The sequence below is a fragment of the Bos taurus genome, chromosome 3 (genome assembly GCF_002263795.3).
Source record: "Bos taurus isolate L1 Dominette 01449 registration number 42190680 breed Hereford chromosome 3, ARS-UCD2.0, whole genome shotgun sequence".
Classification (NCBI taxonomy): Eukaryota; Metazoa; Chordata; class Mammalia; order Artiodactyla; family Bovidae; genus Bos; species Bos taurus.
This window is the reverse complement of record NC_037330.1, coordinates 95,574,212-95,590,098: the sequence shown is the minus strand read 5'-3', so window position 1 is coordinate 95,590,098 and position 15,887 is coordinate 95,574,212. Positions and strand designations below refer to the sequence as shown.

The following is a 15,887-nucleotide window of genomic DNA, read 5'->3' as shown; positions in this document are numbered from 1 at the left end:
TGGACATTTCTCCAAAGAATATGATATACAATAGCCAATAAGCACCAGAAATAATGCCAGGTCAATATCACCAGCCACCATGAAATGCAAATCATAAACCAAAATGAAATATCACTCTACATTTACTAAGATGGTTTTATTAAAAAGACAGAAAATAATAAGTGTTGGTGAGGATATGTTGAAATTGGAAGCCTTGTGCATTGCTGATGGGCATGTAAAATAGTGTAGTCATTCTGGAAAACAGTATGACAGTTTCTCAAAAAATGTAACCTAGAATTACCATATGACCTAAAAATTTCACTTGTGGGTATATATCCAAAAGAGCAGAAAGAAGGGGCTTCAACAAATATTTGTCCACCCATGCTCATAGCAGAATTATTCACTATGGGTAGAAGGTAGAGGCAACCCAAGTATCTCGTCAATGCATGAATGGATAGAACAAAATGTGGTACAAAAAATACAATGGAATATTATTCAGCCTTAATAAAACCATGGAAAAATCATACATATGGCAAATTCAGACATTTTAAAATTTTTAACCTTTTTAAAAAAATTTTTTTTTAATTTATTTTTTAACTAAAGGATAATTGCTTTACAAATTTTGCTATTTTCTGTCAAACATCATCAGATTCTTTTTAGAAAGCCAAAAATATTTTAGAACTCTGAAAATTCACTAAAGTAGGGAGAGATATGCACACAAAAACAAATGTGTACACAAATAAATACGTTGGCTTTCCTAATTTCTTAAATATTCTATGGGTACCCATATGAAGACCACTGTGTTGTATTTAGATTACAGTATATTTCTCATCATGAAAAGATGTTGCATGTAAATAAATACACAGGTAAAGATATTTAATATTCTAATGGATTGTTGCATACCTAGCTGTTTATTATTAATGAAATGCAAAAAACAAAAACAAGACAAAGGAAAACAGTATCAAAACACCTAAGTTCATTAGTAGCCATGACCCATTCCCCTTTCTTACTCAGTCAGGTGTCCCTGACAACCATGAATCTACTTAAAAAAGAATGTTTTTTAAATAGGCTGTAATTTTTAGAGAAGTTTAGGTTTACAACAAAATTGAGAAGAGAGTTTTACATACCTCTTGCCCTGACACATTCACAGCCTTCCCCATTACCAACATACCCTACCAGAGTAGTGTATTTATTACAACTGATAAACCTACACTGACATGTCATTATTACTCAAAGGCCGTATTTTATGTTAGGGTTCTCTTGGTGCTATACAGTGTATGGATTTGGACAAATTTATGGCATGTATCCACCAGTACTCTATTACACAGACTAGTTTCAGCCCTACTAACCTTACGTGTTATCTCTGTACATTTGCCTATTTTGGGCACTTCATATAAATGTAATCACACAGTATGAGGACTTATTGTGTTTGGCTCTTTCATTTGAATAATTTTTTCAAGATTCATCTAATTTTTTTTTTTTTTTTAGCAAGTACTGGTATCTCATTTTGGTTTGGGTTTGCAATTCCCTAATGACTAAAGAAAGTGAAGTGACAAGTGCCTAAAGAAGGCAGAAAGTGAAGAAGAACTAAAGAGCTTCTTGAAGAAAGTAAAAGAGAAGAGTGAAAAAGTTGGCTTAAAAATCAACATTCAGAAAACTAAGATCATGGCATCCAGTCCCGTCACTTCATGGCAAATAGATGTGGAAACAGTGGCTGACTTTATTTTTTGGGGCTCCAAAATCACTGCAGATGGTGATTGCAGTCATGAAATTAAATGACGCTTACTCCTTGGAAGGAAAGTTATGACCTTTGATAGTTTGATAGCATATTTGAAGTTTGATAGCATATTCAAAAGCAGAGACATCACTTTGAGCAGAGACATAGACTTTGAAGTTTGATAGCATATTCAAAAGCAGAGACATCACTTTGTCAACAAAGATCCATCTAGTCAAGGCTATGGTTTTTCCAGTGGTCATGTATGGACGTGAGAGTTGGACTGTGAAGAAAGCTGAGCGCCGAAGAATTGATGCTTTTGAATTGTGGTATTGGAGAAGACTCTTGACAGTCCCTTAGACTGCAAGGAGATCCAACCAGTCCATCCTAACGGAGATCAGTCCTGGGTGTTCATTGGAAGGACTGATGTTGAAGCTGAAACTCCAGTACTTTGGCCACCTGATTCGAAGAGCTAACTCATTTGAGAAGACCCTGATGCTGGGAAAGATTGAGGGCAGGAGGAGAAGGGGACAACAGAGGATGAGATGGTTGGAAGGCATCAGTGTCAATGGACATGAGTTCGGGTGAACTCCAGGAGTTGGTGATGGACAGGAAGGCCTGGAGTGCTGCGGTTCATGGGGTCACTAAGAGTCGGACACAACTAAGTGACTGAACTGAACTGAATGACTAAAGATGTAGAGGAATTTTTCATGTGCTTCCTGATTACACAGTCTTCCCTGATGGCTCAGTAGGTAAAAAATCTGCCTGCTATGCAGGAGATGCAGAGACACTGGTTCAATTCCTGGATCAGGAAGACGCCCTGGAGGTCTTCAGTATACCTTCAGTACCCCTACTCTAGTATTCAAGCACATAAGTATGAACTTTTCCTCATTTTACCATTGGGTTATTTTTCTTTTTGAGCTGTAAGAGGTTTTCACATATTTGAGATAAAGACTCTTATCAATGTATGATTTGGAAATATTTCTTTCATCCTGTGAGTTGTCTTTTCACTTTATTGATTCTGCTCTTGGAAGCACAAAAGTTTTTAATTATGATGAAGCTCAATTTACCTGCTTTCTTTTTGTTATTTATGTTTTGATGTCATATTTAAGGAATCATTGCCTAACCCAAGATCACAAAATTATTTCTATGTTTTCTGTTAAAAGTTTTATAGTTCTAGCTTTTACACTGAGATCTTTGATGCAAGTGAATTGATTTTTGTATATGATGTGAAGGAATAAGCCAATTTTACACTTTTGCATGTAGATATTCAGCTGACTCAGTTTATTTCTGGACTTTTAATTCTATCCCACTGATGTATATGTCTATTATCATGGCAGTAACTTAGCCTTGATATTCACATAGAATTTTAATTCACTTACTACAAGTGAAACTAATGACATCAAATTAATATACCACTTACTTTTATTGCATCTCAGTATTTTTTAAATCTTATATTTTAGAAAGGTGTGTTATGCATATGCAATTAACTTTTAAAATCTTGTTGCATGATATGTATTTAAGGCAAAAGTGTACTTTAAGATAAAAATAAAATTATTCAGAAAAATTCTTAATTATAGAAATTCAAACACCATGGCAACAGAGGCCTCCATTTTAACCTTGAGCCTTTTAAGTAACACCTTAATGATTAAAGGGATATTTACATCCCACAGTAGTAAATATGTATATTTATATATACACAGTTCGGAGAAGGCAATGGCACCCCACTCCAGTACTCTTGCCTGGAAAATCCCATGGACGGAGGAGCTTGGTAGGCTGCAGTCCAAGACACAACTGAGTGACTTCACTTTCACTTTTCACTTTCATGCATTGGAGAAGGACATGGCAACCCATTCCAGTGTTCTTGCCTGGAGAATCCCAGGCATGGGGGAGCCTGTTGGGCTGCCGTCTATGGGGTTGCACAGAGTAGGACACGACTGAAGCGACTTAGCAGCAGCAGCATATACATAGTTATTATCTATTGACTAGTTTTTTCCTTCTCTCCCTCTCCCTCCCAATCAAGCACATATGAAATTTTAAAATTCACATGTAATCACAATATTTTAGAACCAGAAAAATTCTTGGAAATCATTTCCTATTTTTTATAGATGAACCAAACCCAGGGTAGTTAAATGAACTGCCCAAACTCATACAGGGAGAGAGCAAAATATCAGATATTAGAGTCTAGGTTTCCAAATTTCTTTTCAACCACTGAATGCTAATTCATGTAAATATTTGCTCATTCAACAATCATTAAAAGGCGCTAGGCACTAGGCTTAGTGCTGTAAATATGAAGATTGAATGACTGAGATCCTGCCCTCAAGGAGCCTACCATGAAAAGGAAAACAAACACAAGGCAAATAGAAGGACAGAAATGCTACAACAGAAGCGTCTAACAAGTGCAATGAGACACAGGGACTTTATGCATATTTTAAGGTTCATTTTATATTTTCACTAGAAAAACAGAGCTTCTGCAGTCTTACACTGAAAAAGCCAAACAAACGAAAAAGAAATACCAGGCCACTCAGGCCTAGATGATCATATAGCTTTCTAGTGGCAGGGGGTTTAGACCTCAGATTAACTAATATCATAATGCAATAATCTTTCCACTATCACAATTAATTGCCAATTGAGAAGTACTGTTAGATTAAAACCTATAACACTGAATCTTGGATAGACATTCACTGTACTTAACATTAGGCTTATCTCTATCAGAGAACAAAAAGAGAATTACATAAATGGATATAGAGTCATGTTTTCGAAGTGGGACATATTCAAGAGGTACAGTAGGTATGTAAAAATTCTAGACTTGTTTAGCTTTAAAATCTACAAAATGGAAGTTTCAGTCTCTTTCATAATATGGTTTTTCTCCTTCAACTACGTGGCTTTATTTATTTTTTTTAACTCTCTGCTCACAAAGCAAGGAGAATTTTATCGGTATCATTAAATATCCTCCTTATGGACAACCTGAAAGCAATTCAGCTTATTTCAGTCAAACATGAAGTCATGGTTCCCTAATCTCTAACAATGAAAGAGAAATTACATTTATAAGATAGTTTTATTTAGAACACTTTTTTGTCTTCTCACTCAATAGTTTAATCTTGGACTTCCTATGATATATAATTTATGCTGTCCTCCCAAAAAACATAAATAAAAGTTTGTACTTTCTCAAATGGAGGTTCTTTAATCCTAAATATCCCCTCACAGATATAAGCCTAGTATTTGTTTTGGAGCCAGAAAATAATGCTCTCTTGGATGCCTACAATCATTTCTAGTCATTCCTAGCTAAAAGTTTAACTAGGAAGTTCCTCTCTCACCTTCTTCTGAAATTGGTGCAATCATTTATTTCTTCACTGTTTTTCCCCACCTAATGTCTCTAAATCAAACAGAACAAACATCAGGTTTTTATACTAATACTTTTAATTATTTCTAATTTGTGGGCATCTGAATTTTGTAGCATAAATTTTTAGCAAATTATTCCATAATCAATGTGTGGAATAGCTGTGGCTAAAAAGAAAAAGACTTCTGTCTTGTGTTCAGCCACATGGATTCCATACCTCTAGACACCGAAGACTAAAACTCTGCTGGCATTTTAAAAATTTTGTATTCTGTATGCAAATCTAACTGGTTTTCCACTGTCACTTATAAGTCTTTCCCAGCATTATTCTTTTCCAAAGTACCTTCTTTCCTCTTGTTTTCTTCATCCTTTTCCATCAAGTGTCCATGTTCAATATTATTTCTCCCCCTGCTCTCCCTCCACCCCTATGTATTAGCTGTAAAATAGATGTAAAGCTTGGTGTAAGTCCAAAAATTTTATGATCAAAATACATACTTAGCAAATTGTTTGGCTAAATCTTTCATGTATGATGAAAGATTATTACCACAATTCATTAGCAAATTATAGACTTTGAAATGTAGGCAGACAAATATTTGGCCCTGTATCAATCAATTTGGACCAGCTGGGTAGAAATTCACACAATCCCAGGAAACCCGGGAAGTGAGGTGCTCTTTCATTTTTCATTCACTTGAAACATTAAAGAAAAATTATCATTCTATAAAAATGTCCACTTCTCAAGATTTTAGCAGAGCTATTTTAGATTGAGTTTTATTTTCAGTCAATTACTACTTTAGTGGCCAATAAACTGATCATTTTCCTTGCAACGACTGCAGAATAGTGCCTAATGCATATACGGGCATCTTGACTATTTATATTTCAGTTTAAAAGCTAAATATTTAATAATGATTCTATTGCCCTAAAAAGCAGATGGGGGGAGAAGCTATGGGGACTCTACATATACTAAACCAGCCTGGAAACTAATTTTGCAGTTATTCATGATAAATAATATCATTAACATTCTTCCTCTGAGCCTCTCTTGCCTAGTGAGGTGACCCTTGTCCAAAGATTCTGATTGATCCTGTGTGTCTGTTTTATGGGGACAGCTGCACTTTAGGAGCAACTTAAAACAAATTTCATCTAAGGGGCATCTAATCCAGTCCTTGGTACAAGACACATGGAAAAGTCAGTGTCAAAATTAAACAATGCCGGCTTTGCAATGAGCAGATGCTTTTGCCTTGCAGCTGTAAAAACCTTAAAACAATCCAGTACTCTACTGTCTGGTCACGCAATGACCACAAAGCAAGGAATACATTTTGTCATTTACAGAAAATGTTTGCTATGAGCTTTTAAAGTCTTTTTCTTCTAAAAAAATGTTTAAGAAAATAATAATAGGAATATATTGAGGGTAATATAAGTTAACAGAGCCCTAGACTGAGCAACAAAATTTTTTAAAGTATATTTGCCAAAACAGATATGTTTGAAAAAGGATAACTACTTGGCTAAATAGTATTAGACCACACACAAGACACATTAGACAAAAGAAAAATTACCACACGCAGACATTTTAAGAGGTTATAGACAAATAACGTTTGGTATATAGATAAACATGTAAATATTTCCTGTATGCAGACCTTATTTTTATACACCTAGTCTTAGTCTAGCTTATGTATAAGCACTTTATGTTCATTTACCTACCCACCCTTTGATTTACTTCTTTGTTTTTGTTTATGGTTTTGCTGGGGGGAGAGTGGGGAGAGGGGGAAAATATAATTCTCTTTTATATTTTTATAATTATATAAAAGGAGGCTACATAATTCTCTTTAATATTTTTATATCTATATAAAGGAAGCTATATAATTCTTATTTTATGGCTAGAGGATAGTATAATGTTAAAACACATCTCAGCTTAAGTAATGTGGTATTTACCAAGGTATATAAACCACAGTATTTTCCAACCTTTACCCACAGAAGAGAATCTTGTCTCTGACATTCAGGAATCTAGGGGTTAATATTTTAATACTGAAATAAACTCTTCTTCATGAGAAGAAAAGCTCCAACTACTGTGTGTGTGAAACCAAAGATTAAGCCCCACCTAAACAAATGACTGTATGGTCATGATCAATCCACTTCTGCTAAATGAGGGTCTGGCTTTAAACATAGCTTTTTATGGTACCTATAAGAAAGAGAATCTAGTAGTCTTACCTTTATTTTAAATAGTCTACTGCAAAAAAATTTTTTCAGTAAGTTCCCCTAATCATTCAGATTTTTTCTTGAAATCTCTTTTCCCCCAACAATATCAATTCATTAACACCTCACTACTTATAAATTTCATTGGATATTTTGTTAGTTGAAAGTCTGGGGATTCCCCTTATATTCCTCTCCAGCCTACAATCTATATTTGAATGAACAAGTCCCAAAGTAATGATTGCATTAATAGGAAATTAATTTAATTTAAATATCAAGCAGCATGCTATCCTCTTCATTAAAGATCTTGGAAAAGTAAAATTTTAAATGTTTTTGTGGTTGTCTTTATGTTTCTATATTTTATTTTCTAAGAATATAACTAAAACATATTGACATATAAAGCATATTGGTGCATCATGCCAAAATGTAAACTCTAGACATTTGTTTTTTTGTAAAATGTTTATAATTATCACGTAAGTCATATACTATTGGTATGATTCTGTTGTTCTTTGCTAATGGCTATATTTAAAATAAACTTGATTACAGTGTAATATGTGCCATTAAACAAAAGTAAACCATGGAACAAAAATATATCATAAGAGAATTATGCCTGAAATATAAAAATGCACAAAATAATTTGCATGTGATCCTTTGTACTTTAATCCATACACCTTAGAATAAGAATTAATGTTTTACACTGTCAGTATTCCAAGTTACAATTGTACACAAACAGCTTTAAGAATAAAAAATAACTATAAATTTGCACAAACTAGGTTTGCTTATACTTATACTTTCTTTTTTATTTTATAATAATTTTGGTTACTAATCAGAATTATGCTAAGCAGAGCTGTGCAAAAACAATTTATTTGGAAGTTCATTTGGACTTAAGGTTATTAATTACACAAGCCCAATTTTACATTTAATGGACTTTAATACATTATATATTTTTACGGTACCATGTGGAGATTTGGAAAAATGGTTGGCTCAAATAAGTGATTCTCTTTTAAGTGCATTTTATCCCTTTCGGTTTACTCAGTAACAGCGATATATTTTTAAAGTATATATTTTACTCAAAAAATTCATAAGTAAGTCACAAACCAAAAGCTAACAGATGTGTGACTTCTAATTAGTTATAATAATCTCTGCTTCAATGCCATTAGAATGAGCCTTTCTTTTCTTTTGAAAACTAAAAAAGCTTTCCTTTGAATTTTAAACTGTCAGGGTGCTTCAAAGTCAATGTACAAAATCTGCTTTGATTAAAATTTTAGACATCTACAGTGATAACTTTATGAAAGGAAAATATTAAATTATAATTATCCTAAACAGACACAGTCTTGTGAAACTAACCCTACATTCATGTTAAAACACAAAGAGTTGAATATAATGAATTTGATTCATCCTCGAACACAAAGCTTCACCACAGTAAACTCAGTCAACTGTTGCTCTTGCGCCTATATTCATGGTGCTTAAATAGCGCACTTTAAAACAAAAAAAACTCCAATTGGCTTTTCAGACATCCACCCTCCCCAAAAATAACGCACTTGAAAAACTCAAATGATATGAAAGGCTTCAAGGCCTCTTTTCTCCCTTTCATACCCTCTTTTTTTTTTATTTCTGTTTGCAGTAATCTGCCTTTCTCTTTCTCTTTCTCATTGCTACAGAGCAAGCGACGAGGCTCAGAGCTTTGAAAAGGGGGCTCAGTGTGTAATGGGTCTACTAGAATTAATTTACTTGCACCAAATCCATTGAGCACAGAGGGATTTTTCCCCCTCTCTCTCTCCCTCTCTCCTCAAATCATTTGGAGTCGAACGCAGCCCCCCAGCCTTTGTAATTCTAGTAAAGCACTTAAAGTGCACAGTAGGTGTTCATGAGGACCATCTGGTCAAAAGCAAAACAAGCTGCTGATTTTGCCTTTGAATAGAATGAAGCAAGTGTGAATTAGTCTCTTCAATTAGCACTATTACAACCTGTCAAGTGCATATTGTAAAACAGGATTATTACAGTATTGGTCACCAGTGCAATTATTTACTCTCTGCCTTTTCTTGCATATAAAAATGTCTTATGTTTATTAGTTTCTGATAACTGAACATAATATCTCTTACCCCAGGCATTTAAAACCTACCAACACACATATCACAGATTATGAAATACAGTCGGCTAAGAAGTTGCTCAGATACACATACCTTAAGTAACAAAGGTCTAAACCACTGTCAACTTTTTAACAAAATTTCATTGTTTCTATCTTCTTGAAATGTAGGAGAAGAAATACTTACATGGGCTAAAAAAAAAAAAAAAAAAGCCCAATAGAGATTATTTTAAAATACTTTCAGAGGGAGAGAAAGACTTGTCAGTTCCAATGGCTGCATTGTAAATATTAAATGTATTTCCTAAGGAGATAATTTATTAAGCATCACAGAAAACCCCAATATTTATAAACTGATCATTACTGATTTGTTCATTCGAAATAGCATAACTTCAACACATCTCTGTTATAAAGTGCAACTTGAAACTTATACATGCATATTTAAAAGAAACTCATAATCTCCTTTACTGAAAGCTGAAGAAAGGCTTGAATTCACTGCCCAGTTGCTTAAGAAATTATCTTTTATTCTTGCTTAGATATCATTTGTGATTTCAAATTAAAAAAAAATCAGACTATGATACATGCTCATTAAAATGGGTTCATTCTAATTGAGCTTATATGTCATTTATCTTGCAATAAAAATAAACCACTTAAACTTTTAATTAAATAAGCACACAATTTAATTTATCCTATTGCATATGAACATTCTCATCTCCCTACTCTTCAGTTCTGTGCCAGCAGCCCCTACACTCTCCATACTGGAAAACAAACAAACCAACAAATAAACAAACTATATCTAAAACATATATAGAAAGGGCATGTTAGTTAAGAAGTTACAGTCAATAAACTACTAGAAAATTGCTCCTTAGTATAATCTGTAAAAGACTACATATTTAATTACTGGTACTAACCTCTAGCACTAAAAGAGAATAGTTTGAAATATATGTTAGTCAAGCAAGTTGAGAAAGTAGGAAAAGAAAATTGCACACAAAACCCTAACAGGAATTTCAATTTGCAGAATCAGAATTAGCCTCATGAGTTCACAGTTATTTAGCCGACATTATTTTCAAGGACCGGTATGATTTATTTAATTTACTTCTTACTTGCTAATTCAAATTTGTAGCTTCCTACTTAACAATCACTAGTATTAGTAATAAAATGTTCTACTATTTCATGCAAGATGTATCTTTATAGGTTGTCAATTTTTCCCTTTAATTCCCATTAAGAAATAAATCAACATTAACAAGAACAGTGAGAATTTTAGGATAAAGGGAAACTCAGAAAAGAATTTAAATAATTCCAATAGCTATTCATCATGCTTTCTGCTGTATGAGACAAGGAATACTCCATGATTCAGAACCAAAATTACTTAGTTTCTTTAATCCTTATTATTCTGGGTCATGTGTATATTCCTTAAATTTGTATGATATCTACAAAGCAAAGTGGATATTTTGTCTAACAGGAGCTTCTGCAATAGCAAGATGGACAACAGAGAATTATTTTCCAAGAAAAGTTGGCTTGATTTCAGGGACTTTATATCCTTTACCACACCTGGGATTAGGATTTGCAGTAGGCAAATCAATCTTTTCTTCCCCTTAATTTAACCAATCCCAAGTGCTTTTGTAACCACAGATCTTTAATAGTATTTGAAGACAGAATTACTTAGATCTATACAATTAACTGTTTAAAAAATCTAAATTCTCAGGGTAGAAAATTCATTAAATTAAGGTAAGCTTGTTTAAATTTTCAAGGAAAGTCACTACAGTGTGCCAGCCAGCTAATTGAGGACCTCAAAAGTAGAAATATCATGAAATTATCGTTACATTATTTGATAATTTTTATAAACTATCTTGTCATAATGGAAAAGGATAATGGATTTTTTATTCTTATGACTACTTGCAACCCTCCATTTTGACCTTTTTATACTAATATTGCCTTTTCCTCAAGTAGGAGGATAATGTAAATGGAAGGATTTGTAAAGAGCTTAAAAAAATAACCTCAATATCTAACTAGCTTAAATTAAAGTCTAGAGCACCCAAAGGACATAAGTCATGCATTGTAAGGCAAGAGACCAGAGAGCCAGAATGAACAAACACTTGTACAACTATCGGTTTATCACCACTAACTTGCATGAACATACGGTCAGTGAAGAGTTATTTAAAATTCAAACTGCATCTAAGTTCTATTTTCCAAGTCAGTATTTTTTAAAATGTATTTTGTTAATTAAAAGTTGAAATTATAGTGCCTTTTTCGATCCTATTTCATTGAAAAGAACTTTCCCTTTAGGGTGTAAATATTATAAGAGTTTTCTTTTTAAAATACAAGACTTTCAAAATACCCCCAAAATGACATTTTTCCCATCTAAAACAAAAATAATATACTACTAAGTGAAAAATAAAATCAAGTTTAAAAAAATTTCTTCTTTTATCTCATATGTTGCTTAGAATTCTTCTTGAACCTTTTAAACAATACTGAAAAGAGATTTCTGAAACTGGTGACAAAAATTAATTTACAAGTTAGAATATATGGTATCATTAAGCTTCCACAGTAATAGCAAAATTTCTAGCATTTATAAAGTAACACTGTAAAATCATTTCAAGATTATATTTTTGTTGTGTTGCAACGTGACTTTCCATCAGGTTACTACAAAAAAATACATGTATTTAAGTGTCACTGTGGGTTGCAAGGTGTAGCATAAGAGCATTTTGTCCTCCTGAATTCCCTTCCAGGTATTCCAGAAGTTGAAGAAGAAAGGTCTTAGGGTTAGGACTACAGAGTAGGACCCAAGGCCTAAAGAATATAATCCACATTCCTTTTCTAACCTGTACAGAATAAAAGAGCCTATGTGTACCTGTCTGCCCACAGATACTAGAAATGAAAATATTTATTTTTTTCCTGGCAACTAGTATTTCAAAATATTATTTTAGGTCAACTTTTAAAAAAGGAAAAAAAAAAAGAGAGAGAGAGAGAAAAGGAAAAAAAAAAAAACCAAACTCTTGTTAAGAAATACATTTAAGAACACCCATCTGCAAAAATACTTTTGAGACATTTTTCATTTAGAAAATGATGTAAAAAGATTTACTGTTTTCAAGTCCTTGAAGCTTAAAATATATTTGATAATCTAAATAGCAGGCTACAGAGAACAGTTTCAGCCAACTGTGGCGTACAATGGCACATTTACAGAATTTTAAATATTTCTTTTAATAATTGATGTAGTCATTTTGAATCATTCTGCATAGGATATCAGGTGTGAGCAGATTGCATTAACGCTGCTTAAACATTTCAACTTGTCAGTATGGCCAACTCGATTTCGGAAATATTTGCAGTATTTTCCCATCGAAACAGTAATAAAGGCAAAATAAATATATGCCACTACTTTATAATCACCGAACATTAATGAATATTTTATGTCTTTTTAAATCTCCCTGTTTAATTTAAAAGGGTGAAATTAAGTCTCCTCCCTGCAATGTGCCAATTATCTGTAAATCAAACAATAACTTGGCCATTATGCTCCTTTTTGTTAATATAAGAGAAGCTAATTTGAAAACACTGAATGGCATTTTTAGACTATCAGTTTAATAGTCCTCTCTGCCCTCTTGTGGGAGAAAGTTGAAACACACTCAAACTATAAAAACTGGGAATGTTAAAACAAAAATACAAAAAACGGTAAAATTTTGGCTATAAAAATCTCAATCAAAAAGAAAAATAGGGCAGTCTATATTTATCCTTCATGCATTCTACTAGTCTTCAACTTAAAAAAGTAAATCAATAACAGTGAAATTTATCTCTCATTATCTGTGCTTTTCTTCATTAAATTGAGGTTATTTATTATGAAACTAGATTTCTTATTTAATTTTATTCATATAATTTAAATTTCATAATCATGAGGTTCCAAGAATAACTTTCCAATAGGGCCAGAGTTATTATTTTTATTTTATTATTTTTAACATAAAAACAACAATGATTCTTCAAGGAATTAAAATCTTAAATTCAGAGAACAGAATATCCATTTTAGAGATTTTAAATGAAATGGCAGTCACTATATTTAAAATCTTAGAAAAAAATCAAATAATTTAAACCTAAAATTCAAATTAAGGGCCAAAAAATTTTTTTTAAATCTTAGTTACTAGTCAATAAACTATTCAAGTGATAAACAGAGAAAATAAACTTCATGTAATGAGTTCTTTATTGCCAAACTCAGCAGTTGAAATTTATTGATAAAATGAAAAAAGAAAACCATTAACTGTCCAGCCATTTCAGAAACAATTCATATACTTCTGAAGTATGATTAGGATGGAAACTTGTTCTTTCAATATGACATTAATAATTAGTTTAAGCAATGTAGTCCAAAAAAATTTATGAAATAATCCAAGATTAAACATGATTAATAAAAACATGATTAGATACATGACTGCTGTCTTTATATCTTACAAGAGGTAATGTGACATAATCATTTCACTGTTTCTAAACACAAGTCTCATCATAGCCTTATACATATCTGCCCCGCCCCATCCAAGAAGATAAATTACTAGCTTTTAGGTGGGTGGGGCCACAGACAAGAAGTTACCTCTTCTCTCTTGGGGAAGGTTCTTTTTTGAAACAGTGGCCCTGGTTGGCTCCACTGAAGAAAATATTGACACTATAAATAGATTCTTATTAGATACTCTGGGCGAAATGACTGGGTTCCTACAGCATCTCTAGAACACTGCCCACGGCTGGAATTCAGCTGCTTAAGAAAAGCCTCTTCAATTCCTTTTGGAAGCAGGCAGGATACACATTATAAATAATACATTTGAGAGCAACCGTTCAAATAAAATATAAGCATGTCTGAAAATGCATGCTATCAATAATTTCCAAATTAGTATTCTGAATAATTACTATAACACTGTGACATATATAACAATGGGTTATTTTTAAGAAAGGTTTTAAAAGTTGACTATATTAAGAATTATCAAGAGCTTTCATTTACAACATCTATCTTTCTAGGTCAAGTAATATATCTACAATAATCATTGATGCTCCAGTTAATTAAAATTAAGAAGCCAATAATGAAACATAAAGAGAGTTTCCAACCAGAACAGATAAGCCCGCTTTAACAGGGTCAACATTAGCTATAATGAGCTACCTTTATTCCTTAACTGTGAGACATAACTCACCTCTTGAATGGTACTGCTTCCTGAGAAGTTCAGGTTGTACTCCCGCTGGACTTCTCGGTGGGTGATGATCAGCATGAAGTTTTGATTTAATGACTCCTGCAGGGCACTGAAAGGGTTGAAAGAAAAACAAGGAACTCTGAGATGAACAAGTTCTAGCTTGCTTTACAGTCAGCTGCAAAAACCCCAGGAGTACCATAACCTCCACACAGGCATGTCCGGGCCCAATGTTATCGTCTTTTCAGCTCCTAAAGGCAAGAGAGCATGCTGAGAACAACCAAGGGGAGCTAACTTGTTAACTCCTTCTCTACCAAGGTGTTTTTAAACTTCAATTATAAATATATTGCATACATAAGAATTTCTACAAGTTATATGCTATTGCCTACCTATGTATTTTCACCAAGAGAAGCAAATTTGTCAACTATATTAAATTCCAAATATGCTACTAAAATGTACACTCAAAGACTCTGGTTTCCAAGTGAAATAGCAGTTCTAGAAGAACAGAAATTTGAAACTATACTCATGAGTATTGTATAGGAACAGAAATACAGCTTCAGTAAAAATTGAGAAACCATTGAAATCTACAGAACTTTAACTGCTATACCATAATTCCCTCAAAATAACACACTTTCACTTAGGACTCAGAAAAACCCAGTATTTAGAAATTGGAGAATTCAGAGCAACATTAAACTCTGTGCCAAAGTTTCAAATAGTAAGAAATGTGCCAGAATCACGAATAATAAATACATTTAGCCACATAAATTAAGAAACATAAGCCATGGTTCGATTTGTTTATGATAATATTAAAAAGCACTAACAGCAATAAAAATTTTTAAATGTCACCATTACATATGAACAATCTGTATTGCTAGTCTCAAGTGTAATTATGCCATACTTATGGAATAAAAAATAATATACAATTCTGGCCTTCATCACTCCTTCTTTGCCAATATGTAACTATGGGATAGATATACGTACAAAGCAAGATTAGAATTAGGCAGTTATCTGTACCTTGGTGTCTCCCATAGGGTCCACAGGTTAATTACATATTCAAAATATCTAGGAAACACCAATATACAGCATGAAATATTATTAATCAAAGTCAAAGAAAACAATACAGTTTCTTTGGGCATGGCTCTGTCACTGTAGCCTTACCACTTAAGCGTAATGTCTGGCACACTTCAGATAAATATTTGTTTAATAATGAATAAATTATAAATTCACAAGACAAGAGCAATGTTATCTTCTGGTAAACTATATGGGAATCAAGATTCTGATTTTTATTCATTTATTTATCAATATTAACTATGCCTTGCATTATTCCAGATGCTAAGGAAACCAACCCAAATAATATACAGCTCCTGTTCATGAAAACCTTCACAATCTAATGAGGGCAGACAGATACATAAACAGCTGTAGTATAATGTAATAAGTAAA

The 15,887-nt window shown here is 32.9% G+C and overlaps 1 protein-coding gene across 3 annotated transcripts in view; it reads right to left on the bottom strand.

Annotated features, from left to right (window-relative positions):
* FAF1 (Fas associated factor 1) overlaps positions 1–15,887 on the bottom strand; it is a 497,629-nt gene that overhangs the window by 258,999 nt on the left and 222,743 nt on the right. For all 3 annotated transcript variants that reach the window (NM_001046318.1, XM_059884654.1, XM_059884655.1), the window contains exon 7: positions 14,454–14,559. In NM_001046318.1, the coding sequence (NP_001039783.1) occupies positions 14,454–14,559 (106 nt within the window). The remainder of the gene's footprint in view (positions 1–14,453; positions 14,560–15,887) is intronic.